At 37.2% G+C, this 14,297-nt stretch overlaps 1 protein-coding gene across 1 annotated transcript in view; it reads right to left on the minus strand.

Moving 5' to 3' along the window:
- Window positions 1-6,338: 6,338 nt before the first annotated feature.
- The window catches only part of DOK6 (docking protein 6), a 253,532-nt gene continuing 245,573 nt past the window's right edge, over window positions 6,339-14,297 (minus strand). The window contains exon 8 of the mRNA XM_040588651.1: window positions 6,339-6,707. Coding sequence (XP_040444585.1) covers window positions 6,568-6,707 — 140 coding nt within the window. The 3' untranslated portion in view covers window positions 6,339-6,567. The remainder of the gene's footprint in view (window positions 6,708-14,297) is intronic.

Raw genomic sequence — 14,297 nt, forward strand, 5'->3', positions numbered from 1 at the left:
GTAAGTTCCACAATGCTCTGTGATAACAATTGTGATGTGTTGTGCAAAATACTGATTTTTTTAAGCATCTATATTGCATAATGCACGTTAGCTAGACTGGTGCTTGGTTCTTCCAGCCAGGTTAGGGAAAATGAGCCCAGCACTCCTGACTCCATTCCTATGGAACAACTTAGAGCTGTAAACTGGATTAAACACAAAATATTGTTCCCAGCTCTTAATAAAGTCAGAGGAATCTGAATGCTCTGGGAAACTTGCACTCAAACGACCCTTTGCTATGTGCGTAAATATCTGCTAAATTCTCCTAAACTTTTTAAAGATTCCAGAATAGTTTTTTTATTATTTTTGTTAATTTCTTACTCTATTTTTCAATTAATTTTTATTAGGATTAAAACCCTTTTCTTTCTTTCTATAACAATGCTTTTTGAAGAAGAAAAAAGAAATAAAAGGTGAACATGTGTCATTCTTTGGTAGGAAGATTTTTTTTGCTGCATTGCCTGTTTTCCTTGTAACTGTCTTCAGTCGGTGTAACTTATAAAAACCAGCTCTGAGTATCTCCTATCACAGCCTGTCATATGCAGAAACTCAGAAAATACAACAATTAAGATCAACAAGGATAGCTTTATTTTACATCATTTATTCTGTTTTAGTATAGGAGTAATGATGAGAATAAATGTTTAACTGCAACTTTTATTTTTATTACTGTTATGGAATTGCCAAGACAGCTGATTATTTTTTGTGCTATTTTCTATGTCCATTGGAGTCTTGTTATCATATAATTAAAAAAAGAAAAGTTTGAAAACAATGTGTAGTCTATATTCAAAATCAGGGTTAACTTCATTCATGTCAAATGTTGTCACAGGAAAAAACCTACTGTAAAATGTATCCATACATTTGACAATCCCAGGATTGCAAGAGGATGTGGTAAATCTATTTAATCTCATGAATATTTCTGTACTGAAGGAAAAAAATCCAAACATTTAAATCCATTTTTTGGGACTTTCAGTGTGAAATTTAAAAAGATTAACTTCATCTTAGAGAGTGGATTAGTTTCTGAGTTTGCATTTAGTTAAAAAGGAAATATTTTCTCCATTACTATTTGCAATATTCATAATGATATGGACATTTTAAAATGGTTTAATTATATTTAATCATACTTAAACCTCAGTTACTTTCATACCTGTTTTAACCATATCCATAAAAATCTGTCAACCTGCATATGCATGCAAAGACGTGAAAAGCATCTTTGCAAAGTGAAACTTCCAGTTTCTTCAATAGAACAGGTAGATTCTGATATTTAGGTTTCTAGGCACAACACCATTTAAATAATCTCTGGATACACAGCACTTTCACCTGCTACCTTTTACTGTCTTGTAAGGCCCTGGACAGAGAGTCAAACTTCTTGCTTCAACAGGTTAGTCAATATTCTTTGATGCTTCTTTCATCCCACCATATGCCTGTACTTGTTTCCAATATAACACTCCTTTTTATCTAAAATCAAAAGTGAAAAGCATTTATTTATAACATAAAGAATACAGCACCCTTTATGTAGTGCAAGACTTTTATATCTGCAGAATTAATATATCCAACTTTATACCATTTGATTTTAAAGTTATGCCACTACAATGGCGTTGCACAGTCACTATCTTCTACTTACAAAACATAGGCAGGCACCCAGAGCAGTTGTCTGTGGTGAAAAAAGTAAGATTCTAATATATTCAGGTTGCGTAACAAGTTGGTTTGGGAAGTGTCACAAGTATTTGGATGATGTACAGAAAAATGAAACTTTCCAGTGCTGTTGGTTCTGCTTTTGTAATCAAACAGCAGCTTTTCACACTTCCTCCACAGTCCACTCTGTTCTGTGTGTGGACAAAAGCCACATTTATTCCTTTGCAGCAGGTATAAAAAGGAGCTAAAACACACTGTTATTGAACACTAAAAACCACAGGTTAATAAGAACAGATTCCTCCTTCCTTTCTAGGAAGAAACAGTTGTAATTAATTCTGTATTTCATGTTAAAAAGCATAACTATTCAAGAGACTTACATTTTCTCTTGGAAAACCACCTTGCAGTTCCTAGATTACCAGATGAAAACCAGTAAACATGGCTGGTGAGCTACGTCTGAGTAGATATTTATATGCTAGAGGTCTTTGTCAGTTCCTAGAGATCAAATATCTCAAAAATTGCTACTCCTCCTAGTATTGCCTATTAGACTGGAAAGTTCAACAAGCATGAAGTTCATTCCTTTTCTGTTAAATGTAATACAGAGATCCAATTAATGCTCTTTATTTCCCTTTGCCATGAACAGGTAGGAGTCTTCACCGACTGCCTGCACCTTAGCAACTCCTAAATAAATGGGTGCCTAAAGGCTGTATATTTTACTTAGATTATTGGTATAGAGAGCAATTTGAAACTCTTGACCCCAGGTATTCACTTTCAACCCCTCCTCCAGAAAGGTCTTATTAGCTTAGAACAAGACTTGATTAGAAATGTGTTTGCAGTTTCTTCGCAGGATTTCTATTCACGTGTTGTGAAATGAAGTATTCTCTCAAAATGCCAGGGTAGACATTTGTCAAAACAAAAGAGAGCAGCTATTGTTGCTAACACACTTCTTTGGTTTGTCAATACATTTCCAAGCTTTACTTGCTAGCTTTAGGGGGAAAAAAACCAACAGCAAACCAACAAAACCCCAAGAACAGAATTTAGCATAGACCTGATACATGTGAGGAGTTGGAATCAGAGTGTACCATAGAAACTAAAGCCTAAACATTTACTCAGTCAAAAAGCAAACTCTATGTTACAAGATATCTTCTTTCTTTTTCCTTTATATAGACAGGCAAATTTGTTTCAAAGGAGTATACTCACAGAGGGTTTAAACTACCGATAATAACATGTAGCTGTTTTAAAAATGGGGCTACGCAAGTACTTTAGCATCATGTGAGGATTTATGAATGATCTCCTTCAATTTCTTTTTTTCTGCACCAAGTGACTTCAAAATCAAAAGTACCAGCATGCATCAATCTATAATATTCATGGCTAAGATATATTAGTAACTATATTTAGTAATGCTGTGCTTTATTTGTTCATAGAGGTGAATATATTGTTATCAAGGGTAATTTCTTCAAAATTTAAATCGTGGTTACTATTATATATTCATAACACATCCTCACAACCAAATGAAAGTGAAAGCCTTATACTCTTTATTTTATGATACAGCAGCGCTACGTTCCATTTGTACCTGTTGCACCTAGTTACCACTGAAGACACTGTCTTGCCGTCCATCCTCTTCATAGCTTATTAGCTGACAACAGAGAGCTCCTCTGTGGTCAGAAGTAGATGTATTATCTGTGTGCCTTGCACATGAAGAAAGCCGAGACTTGAACAGGGTCCCGTGGGGTCCCTGGGCCTATTTAAAAGCCCTTGTAGTCTCTAGGCAGGCAGCTCTACCACGTGTGCCAAAAGAGAGTTTTCCTTCTGGCGGAAGCACTAGGAGCTGTACAAAGTAGTCCCAGTGGGGAATCACTTAGATTATTGACAGGCATATGCCAGGAATTAAAGCAATTATTTGAAAACAGAATTTTCTGGCAAACTTGGCACAGCACCTGACTGGTTCTCATGGAGCTTTTCTGAGGAACATTTCTGGAAGCTATGTGAATACACAAATGTCAACGTGATACCATCTACTGCGCTCGAGTGGCACTAATGGCAACATCCACTGTCTGCTGAATACCTTTGTGCTTCAAGTGCCCAGTTTTCTTCGGCTGTTTTACAGCACACTGTGAAGTTGCGTCCTTATTTTCAACTTCCAGTGTGGTTACGTGTACTCTCTACAAGAAATGGGTTCCCAATAGGTCAGGTTTGCCTTTTGTTGGTCGCATTCTCTGGCTTTGTCCTGGAGTTCAGTTTTCTGCCTATTGCTACAAGATGGGACTTAACAGGTGTTTATAAATGTCAATATGCAAAATATTCAGTACAACTCTATACATGACCAATCCCCCACCCCCACCCCTCTCTTTTCCTGTGTTTTCTTTGGAAATATCATCTAAACTTTCATTAACTGGGTAATATTCATGCACTGCATAGGAAGACTAAACCATCTGTGACACAGAGCAACCATTTCCCAGGAAGTGGAAAGAGCAACTATATAGATCTTATGCTTTTTATCTAAACACAGCTAACACTTGCATTAGGATTTAGATGGGTTCTTACAGTATATGGACACTGGTACTATAAGGCAGTTTTGATACTCTCCTTTTTTGTCTTTTCCCTACTTTTGGACTATGTAGAATATGTAAGTATTCAATGACTAGTATTCAAGTCAGAGGAAAATAGTTACATGGACACAACATAGAAATCTGCAGAACATACTGGAAACTTAATCTAAGGAATTTTAAAGAAAATACATAACTTTAGGGCAAGTGAAAGAATCAGAGTTGCATAGGAATAAAAATAACTGGCCACTTCCTCAAAAGGAGGATATTTGGCAAAGCTGCATTGAATAACGGAATTAAACCAGCAGAGTGTCTATTCTGTTGTATCACATTTTGTATGTAACATTTGCAAATTGGAAATTTTCCCAAAGCAAAATGTCAACCAAATTTTTTTCTTAAATGAAAGTGTGAATGAAGCTTCCTTGATGGGTACAGCTCAGAGAGCTCTATGGATACAGCTCCCTGACAGCGTGGGAGAGCAGTTTTTCATTTTAGCTCATCAAAATACTCTCTGTAGGGAGCCGTTCTATTCCTGAGTATGGCAGCACTGTGAGAAGGAAAAGAGGTAGTGAATGAGACAGGGAAAAAGGAAAAATAAATAAAGCTGATTGTGGTGGGGTAGAAGGGTTTCATTCAAGCGGATCACAAAGATTTTTTATTCAACAGCTGTTCACTGAGGTGCAGAAAGCTGTAAGTCTGCAAGGTCTCTTAGCCTGGAAAATGGTCGGAGAAAAGCTGAACATACTGTATCTGTAAATGTTTAATCAAAAGCAGAAGTTTTTTCTGTACTTTTTAATACATATATATATATATGTGCATATATAAAACAACCCAACAGCACTTTTTCAGTTAAATTATGGTACATAAAACTGATTGTTTCATTGGAAAAGAATCTATGTGTCTCATCCTCGATATGCTTCCTCAACCTGTCCTGAGAAACAACTAATGAGATGGAATCCCTCTTGTAAACATGGCAATCATTTCATGCTGGGAACAGAACACAAGGCTGCTCAGATCATAGCAAGAGGGTAGATTTTTCTCCCCACACTTTTAAACATTTCAGGGCATTGTGAGGAGGACATAAATATTCAATAACACTTACAAAAATCTAAATGTTCAGGGTAGATAAAACTTGTTCCCTACCTACAGGTATGCCTTCTAACTTATTCCCTCTTTACTGATTACAAACACACCTACTACAGTTCATTTTTTAAAGGCGTCTTCCGAAGACAGAAAATTTCCATTGAGAGGTACTCATCGTCCTTTTCAAAGTAAACCAATGCTTGACACATGATTGTACAAGATACAACGCACATCTAAAACAGAAATCTGAGAAGGAAATGGAGAAAATCAGGGTAACACTGACCAGAAAGACAAGACCAGAGCTCAGCTCTACTGTATCTGGCCAAGCCATGGCACAGGCCATTGCCAACTGGGGATGTGGCCTGCTTTTATTTGTCCAAAGAACAGTTTTCCTGTTTTTTTTTATAGTTAGGCTTGAAGGCATGGTTACTAAAATAATTTGCAAATAAGAAGACTTCACAGCAGTTCTGAGGATGAGACTGTGCTGCTGATATGGATGTTCACAGCTTTCAGGGGCATTGTGAGAATTACATGTATTAGTAAGGGAGGAATTTGTGCCCCAGGAATTTGAGATTAAAGCTGTATCAGGCAATAACCTTACCTTAACACATCAAACTATATTCCCAATAAACCATAGTAGCCTGCTACTCCAGTATCTGTTGGCTTCTGTCTCAAAAAACACCCAACCACCCTGTAGGGTAGTGAGTGAACTTGCTTGCGTCTGAAGGTGGCCCACGCAGCGCTGATGCTGTGTCTCAAGTCGGTAACATTTCAGTGACTCCAGCAGGAATCAGTGGGCTGTGGCAAGGACCTAAAAATGCTACGGGTAAAGGCGGGCCAGCCTGCTGGTGGAGGCGGGTAGGAAGGCCCCGATGTCAAATGCGCCATTGCGATGGAGCCCCAGAACGGGCCTTCTCCAGTCATGCAGAAACCTTCACACCAGCACAGTTTCATTTGTTTCCACCACTTTCTCACAACACGAACGCATCCCCCTCCCCTCCCCCCGCGTCCCCTGTGTTCCCCCCCCCCCCCCCCCCCCCCCTTCCTTCCTTTCAGAATGTATTGACAAAATAAATGGCAAAATAAATAAATAAAGACTTAGCCTCTGCTTCAGGGAAGCCGCTTCTCCAGGTTTCCGCATTGGTGGTGACCCGGCTGGAGCTGGTTGACATCAGTTTTCACAGCAAATGGCGGGTGTGGAGGGGGCCAGCGGCTCCCTGGCCTTGTCACCGGGCTCCAGGCTTGACTGTCTCTCTTGGCCGTCCGTCCCCGGCTGTCATTGCACCAGGCCTGAGCCGTAGCTGAAGGCGTAGCTGCTGGCCAGCGAGAGGGACTGCTGGTGCTCCTTGCCCTGCTCTGAGGGGTAGCTGGGAAATGTCTGCGCCCGGGACACCTTTGCCGAGCCGAGGTTGTGACCTGTGCAGGGGGACATGGGCACAGAAGGTGTAACTGGGCTTTAATGTAGTTGCAAGTTACTTAAAGCCTTTCGCCACAGACATGACTCTGCTGGGCTGACTTCATTCTGCGCCATGGTGTTAGGGCACCCAGAGAGCGGGCGTTCTGCGCTGGGCCCCTCTGGGCTGCGGAGGAGCATTTTGTTTGTGCCTGAGGGCACAAGGGGGCCTCGGATGCCCAGCAAAGGCAGAAGGTCCCAGACCCACCCAATTCAGGCATAATTTAGGGTCAGATTTTTAATTTTTTTTTCAACTGCAAACTATCATATCTGTATATTTTCTATTCTCTAAATCTCGGTTGTATTTATTAGATAGAGCCAATAAGGAACTAATGCACCTCTTTTTTATCGGAAGCACTGCTTAAGTGGTGAAAGTAATGCCAGTGGGTTCAAAGGGATTTGTCACACAAACGCTGCTTCATGTACTTACTTTCAAATAGGACGCCAGTTTGTCATAGAAACACAGCGTCATTGTAATTTCAGAATGTACTGGAGGTGTGATATGGTCCACGTGGCAGAATACTGGTTGGGAAGAGGATGAGTGAGATATTCTCTCAGACGGGCTTGTGTACCTCATATAACCACGGCTTGTACACTCACAGCCAGTGACATGGGAAAACACATGAAAAGCTGATGACCAAACTCAGAAGATGACTTCTATAAAGCGATTTTGTAATCTGATCATTTTCCTATCTCAACATTCCTTTTTGAAATTGAGATTTAATTACTGACAAAAAGTTAATTTCCAAAGTGCATATTTTTGTGCAATGTATACTCTGTGTTTTTTGGAAACATATATTGAAGCCTGGATTTAAAATGGTTTTGGATGATGCTTTTTAAAATTTCTTTCTTTCTCATATTATATGTATGAGTGTAAAATCCTATTTTTCTTTCAACCACTGAGATATTAAAGAAGAGCTGTAATAGAGTATAGACTCAAATGCAGAAGAACTCAGCTCATGCTGAAACATTTCAAAAGAACTAGCAGCTTTCTAGACTGCCCCAGTAGTGCTGCAACCAAGAACGATGTTTGTCAGACTTGGCAAAACTTTGTCCTAACTTGTATTTGGAAAAGTAAAGAGTATAAACATGCTACTGACTGCTTCATGGAAAAAAATCATGATCCCCCTGAAGATGAGTCTATCAGAGCAATACTGGGACCAAGAGAGGAAAAAAACCACCCAACTAAGTGTAAAATAGAATAAAAGGTAAATCTCAGTGACACTGGAGACAATAAAACTAGAGACTGAATTCCCAGCTGCACATTAGTGGTTATAAAAGTCCCTTTCATAGCACAACTAAACAGGATGAATGTTGTACGTGTATTTTTAATATTCATTCACTGGGTTAAATTGACATTGACTACCAAAACCTGAGATGCCAAGTTGAAATGTTTTCTTCTTCAAAAAGCTTTTGTATCAAACTGAATTAAAATGTATGGTGGTTATAAGGCCTGAGCTGCAAAGCCAAAGCACTGATAATACACTGTTTAAGTCTTAAATGTTTTATTGCTTTGACCAACTTTTAACCATGATATTAAGTGAGGCCTTCATACATTTTTACTTTTATTTGGGATCTGCATCACAACTACTGTTAGATTTTTTTAAAATTTAATGCAAACATAAACATAGAAAGTTGCACGCTTGTAGGTTTTAATTTTGTGTTCCAAATCTGGCATTCTTCCTTCTAAGGATGTAAGGTCTTGTTTGCTTTTTACCCAGAAGCTAGTATCATATACATTTTAAGTGCCATAGGGAACTGCTAATCCAGCCCTGTGATTGATTAAATTGTTCTCTTCCTTACCAATGAACATAAATATAACATGTCAAGGTACCATCTTCCTCCATTCTCTTTATGTATTTTACTGAAAAAACATAAAACACACAGTCCCTGAGACAAGGGAGTTCTCTAAACTCAGACCTATTTATATCACGTGCTATATCTCATATGACTAATTTTGAATTCACTTCTGTAGAACAGTGCAGCTTTAATACAGTGATGAAGAGTGACCCTACTAATCTGACTTTTAGCTAAGGTATTAAGGCAGTCTCTTAGAATACAGAAGATTAATTTGAACCTATTAAGGTTAAAAAGAAAATTAAATTCAGATCTTCCATTTCCTGGATGTATGCCTCAGCTGCTAGTGCCTCCCTCACTGTTCTTTAAATGAAAATTTGTAGCTGCTAAACCTCACAACAGGGCTGATTTTAGTCATTCTGTAACCAAAGGAGTTAGTGAAGATAAGTGACTTCTTCCCTGACTGCTAGGATATGTAATCAGAGAGAGACAGGCAGATCCAAATGATTAAAAGAAACACTCAACAAAGCTGGAAGATTAAGACACCTGGCTAAGGCTCAAGCTGCACAGTATGACATCAATCTATGGAAATAATTGCAAAAATAATAGAGGACATGGGTTCAAATGCAATGAGAGAGCTAGGGGTAACAGAGAATTTGTAAGTTTAGGAAAGAATGGCTCTATGCAGTATGTTTACTTCCAACATACTTGTTTTTTAAAAACAACAAACTATATTAATACATTTAAATAGAATTAATCAAAAAATAATGGTAAAAGAATGAAATAGTCTAATGGTTCCAAGGTGGCATAAGACTTCTAGTTAGTATATTTCCAAAATTTTTTGTTCAGCTTTTTAAAAACTTTAGTATATGCCATACTGGAAATGCTAAATGATTATTAATTATCTTATTGGAATTCCTACTAAATAACATTTTAATACTCCTATAGCTGATCAGCTTTAGGGAGTCTTAGGTACTGCAGCATCTGTACAGTTACACTTTATGTCAGCAGTAAGGTTTTTGAAACTAAAGATACAGGAAAAGTTTTTGCAGTAAAGAATTTAAGTTCCACAGCTTTCTAAGCTTATTGCTTCAGCAGTATTTCTGTGTTGTGTTTGGGTCTTAAAAGGTTAAAAGAGAAGAAGAAAATGTTTGTAGATCTTGCAGTTCTTTGGCACCACAGCTGTTTTCAAGAATATAAACCTAATTCTTTTCTACAGGCCTTCTAAAGTCAGCACATGCTTCATGACTTCAAGAAACCAGTAGAACTGGGGGCATTGTTTTGCTGTGGTTTACATCAGAAATGTGGTTGGTTTTGGTTTGGTGGGTTTTTTTGTTTGTTTGTTTGTTTTGTTTTGTGTTGTTTTGGTTTTTTTTTTTTTTTTGTTCTCAGACAGGACCTTGGAAAGGTAAGTATTATTCAGCCTACTTCATCCTTTATTTAAATTTACTTTCAGGGTCCTAGAATGCAATGAAGCTGTAGTCCAAAGCAATTAGGCATGAATGTTCCATCAAGATAATTTAATGTAACCTGAAAAATTACACCAAAATTAGATTTTTCCTGATCTTAATTATGTTGGAAGCAGAGGCAGTAGACACAAGGACCTTATTTCATGGCATGATGCTTATTTATTAAAATTCTTTAGAGGAAAAACCCAATGGTTTCCTAGTAACTGCAGTGATTGATGTACATATAAGTAGATCGATCACAAAGTCTAAGAGAAAACTTGCAGTACTCAGCTAAATGGAAAAAAAAAAAGAAAAAGAGAAAAAAAAGGAGAGATCCAGGGATAAGCTTTAAAAGCTCCCTTACTGCTACTTATTGGGACATGGTTCTCTCTGTTTCAGATTCAGAATTCAAATTCTTAACCAGAAGGCAGGTACCAACCCTTTTTCTTTTCTAAATGAAAAAAAGGTCATGCTTTGCTTTTCTGACATGAGAATTCATGGCATTCTCTCATCTGATGTTCTTTGGTTAGAGCACTCATCTCTGATGTAGAAGTTCTGTGTTAAAATTCCCCTCTGCCTGTGGGTAAGGTTCGACATTACACTTCCTCTAATGGAAAAAAAAATCAGCTGAAAATGTTCCTTTTCTCCTCTCTGCTGACACTGCTGTTCACTGTCCCTCAGTTGAGCCATTGTGACTGAAAGGCTGCTTTGTAGACTGAAGCACTTTGGTCATCTGGTTTGCAAGAGCCATACAAATTATTTCACCAGCACAGCTGAGAAGCAGGAACAAGCAGCCAAGGTTAAGAGCGGGCAGGGATTTTCCCAGAGTGGCTTCAGTGCCAGGTTGTTTGGAGAACGATGACCTGCGAGCAGTGTGCAACCAAATGCAGGCCAATGCTATTGCCACCAGACTGCACACTTCTTTGAGGTAGGATCACTTTTGAAATCCTGTGACTAAGCTTTTCTAATACAAGACATAACTGTATATTTTTGCAGTACAATGATTAAAAATTAATAGAACCAGAGAATCTTGTGTTTCAGCTTCTGTTGCAGTCCTGTCAAGTAAGTACTTCATATTAGATAGTCATTAGGTAAAATAACAAAAGACACTTGCAGCTAGCTGCACAGCAAGCTTTCATCTGGGATTTCTTAACCTCTTGTACAGATGACTTTACAAACAAAACGATGTTCTAATGAAGTTTTACTTTTCTAGGTAATAATAAATTTATTTTTGAAGATAAAATTTGGCATTTCCATTCCCAAGATTATGAGCACAAATGTGAAATAATTAAATTAAAGCCAATTGGATATCTTTATTAGTATTGTTTGGGAGTGCTCTGAGATTTCATGAGGACAAGAGGTCTGTGATTGCTATAGATGATTCTATAAATGTTATAGAAAAACATGGTTGTTCAAAAGAAATTTCTATGAATCAATCAGTGCAAGCCAAGACCAAATAAAATGAATCACTTGTTCTATTTTAAAAAAATCTTTTCTTTTTAGAAAAATTCACTGGAGAATTCTGTTGTTCACAAGAAACAGAGCAGTCTGGAAACCAGTGGAACAGAGACGACGAGGTTTTATCCACAAAAGGTTATGCAAGCAGGTGGAAAAAATCCCAATTAGCTAACAGATGTTTCAGGAGTGAAAAGGTAAGGAGTTAGTTGTATGTTGTTGCCTCACATAATTCTCGCCAGACAATAAATGCAGCCCTTCAGCCAGAAAAGTTCACAAAACTAGTACCAGACTTTAATCTAGATTTGTGTTCTCTAAGGACTTTCCGAACACCACTGAAAGCTGTTTATACCAGAGGAGGCCTGCAGATTGCACTGAGGATATGGTTTTGATGGGGAAGCCTGTCTTGAGGTGCTTTGACCTCTTAATATTCTTTGCAGCATTTTTGTTAAGACACAAGACAAAATATGAGAGGCACTGTAGCTCAGCACTGAAAGCCCAATAGGGAAAATGAAACACTTACTGCAAGAAACTGAATTATTATGACTGCTTATTTTAGATGGAAGCTTTTATCCTCTAAGAGCTTTTGTTGCAAAGAAAGAGACTCTACATTTTATTCTGGATAAAGGTAATGTTCCTCAAAAAAACCCACCACCCTACTACAATCTCAAATCAGTTAGAGTGGCTATTATTGCATCAAAAAACCCCCACCAACTTTCATTTAAAGCAGAAAATAAATGATTTCTGTGATCCTATTTATAAATTGATACTGGTTAAAATTCTGCCAACTCTTTGTATTGAATATATAGTGCCTTCCATTGAGCTGTTGATGACAAAGCAGCTTTTCCTTTTCTGCTGTTAGATGATTGGAATAACTAAAGCAAAGTTTCATAGCAAGAGAAACTGCTACAGAGCAAAACATTTATTTTGCAGTAACGATGCAGTTGGATTGGAAGGGCATTAATTGGTACAGCAATTATTATGCCGTCACTCACAAAAAGATGCAATGGAAGAGAGCAGATGGAAACTGAAAAATAGCATATACTACATTACAGCATATTGATTTCTATATACTTATTGAAAGTGAAACTGTGGCCATGTTTCAGTTCCAAATAAAGAAATAGATTTTTTCCCTTCATTTTAACTACAGTTGGTATTAAAACTCCAGTGAATGCAGCTGGGCTCCAACTTTTACATTTTCTAAGATAATTCTGGATTTTATTTAATCAAATATTTATATTTATGAAGAGAAAATGACTATCAGGGACAATTTTTGAGACAGATTTTAAAGAAAATGGTTAAGTTTATTAGAAATAATTTTGAATAAGATTAATCTCAATTAATGATAAAACATATAGGAAATATATTAAAAGAGTGAATATAAACCCTACCCTCCTAATGCTTTAAAATATTACGTTTTTATTCTCAATTTAAAAATATTTCAATTTTCTTTAGAATTTGAAATGAATTTTTTTTTGGCCAGTATCAATATTAATAGGTATCTGAGCAGAATATACATGTTACAGAACCCTATCACTTTCCAGAATTGGAAGACTATTATTTAGATTAAATTTTTTTGGCATTTTCTTCAAGTCGTCCTCCTCTAGAAAAGATTTACATGTGCATGCAGAAAAGATTACAGGATTGGCAGTATAAACCCAGTAAATTTACAATATGTCAAATTTTTGTGTTTCAAGGAAAAAATTTTCAATATTCCAATTATCTCAGAAGAATGCTGGAGTTTTATGAAGAGTAAATTTACATGTCAATGTTTTCAAATAAAGAGAAAGAATGTCCTTAGGGCTTTGCAACAGTGATAATTGTTTCAATACCTACCAACAATTTTGGTAGTGAATTGCCAGAGACATTATGTACAGAAAAAAATGACCGTTATTTTGTCTGTACTCCTAACTAAAATAGCAAATATTTAAAAGCAGTACCTTGAATCACATAACTAAAACTAATGTATTAACCAAAGGTCAGGTTGGTTTAGTTGTGGTTGTGGGTTTCCAGATAGTGTTTTTAAATACTTGCTCTCCTACTGCACTTAAGCTGTATATTACCTAAGTCAGGCTATCACAAGCTGATGTAGCTCCTGTGATAGAAACACCAGAACATAACCATATCTTTCTCACAGATGAACAGGTTTACCTTGCCCTCTACTTTTAATTGATTATCTTTTTTTATTGGGGATTTTTTCTGGTAATGCATCTTTCTATTCACAGTACCAGCTTGTTACACCTCTGTGTGTTTATAAAGGGAGGTGACATAAGTAAGTATCTGCGACCTAACACCTCTGCCTAGAAGACGGAAAAGAAATTTATTTGCACACATCTCACATTACCCAATAGTCTTTCTCCTTTCTGCCTATATTATTCCTGCAGCCAGAATATGACACATATTTGGGAAAAGTAATCTATCTTACATATTACATCTCTTCAACTTGGGTTCTTCTATTTGTAATACATAATTGTACGTCTTCATGCCTGAACTACAGGGAGATTAAATAAAAGAAACTCTCTGACAGGAGTAGCAATTTTTTTAGTTCTGTACTCTAAGCCAACTTGCAGAAAGAGGTAGTAAGCTTGTCTTGGCTTCTATCGTTGTCTCCCATACACAGACTGCAGTGTTCCTTACAGAGATTAACTGAGTTTGTCTTTACAACTTTTTACACTTGTGCTAATATTGCAATATGAAACCAGGCTCCTCTCTCCCTCTGTTCTGAGTCCAGTGCCTCAACCATGCCAACACAGTTGAAGGAAGTGTAATCATGTTCTCACTTAAAACAAAATTAGACTAAAATCCAATTTTGCTTCAAAACAAATACAAATTTCCAAATGAAAACTCTCAGAA

Source organism: Falco naumanni, chromosome 3 (genome assembly GCF_017639655.2).
Source record: "Falco naumanni isolate bFalNau1 chromosome 3, bFalNau1.pat, whole genome shotgun sequence".
Classification (NCBI taxonomy): Eukaryota; Metazoa; Chordata; class Aves; order Falconiformes; family Falconidae; genus Falco; species Falco naumanni.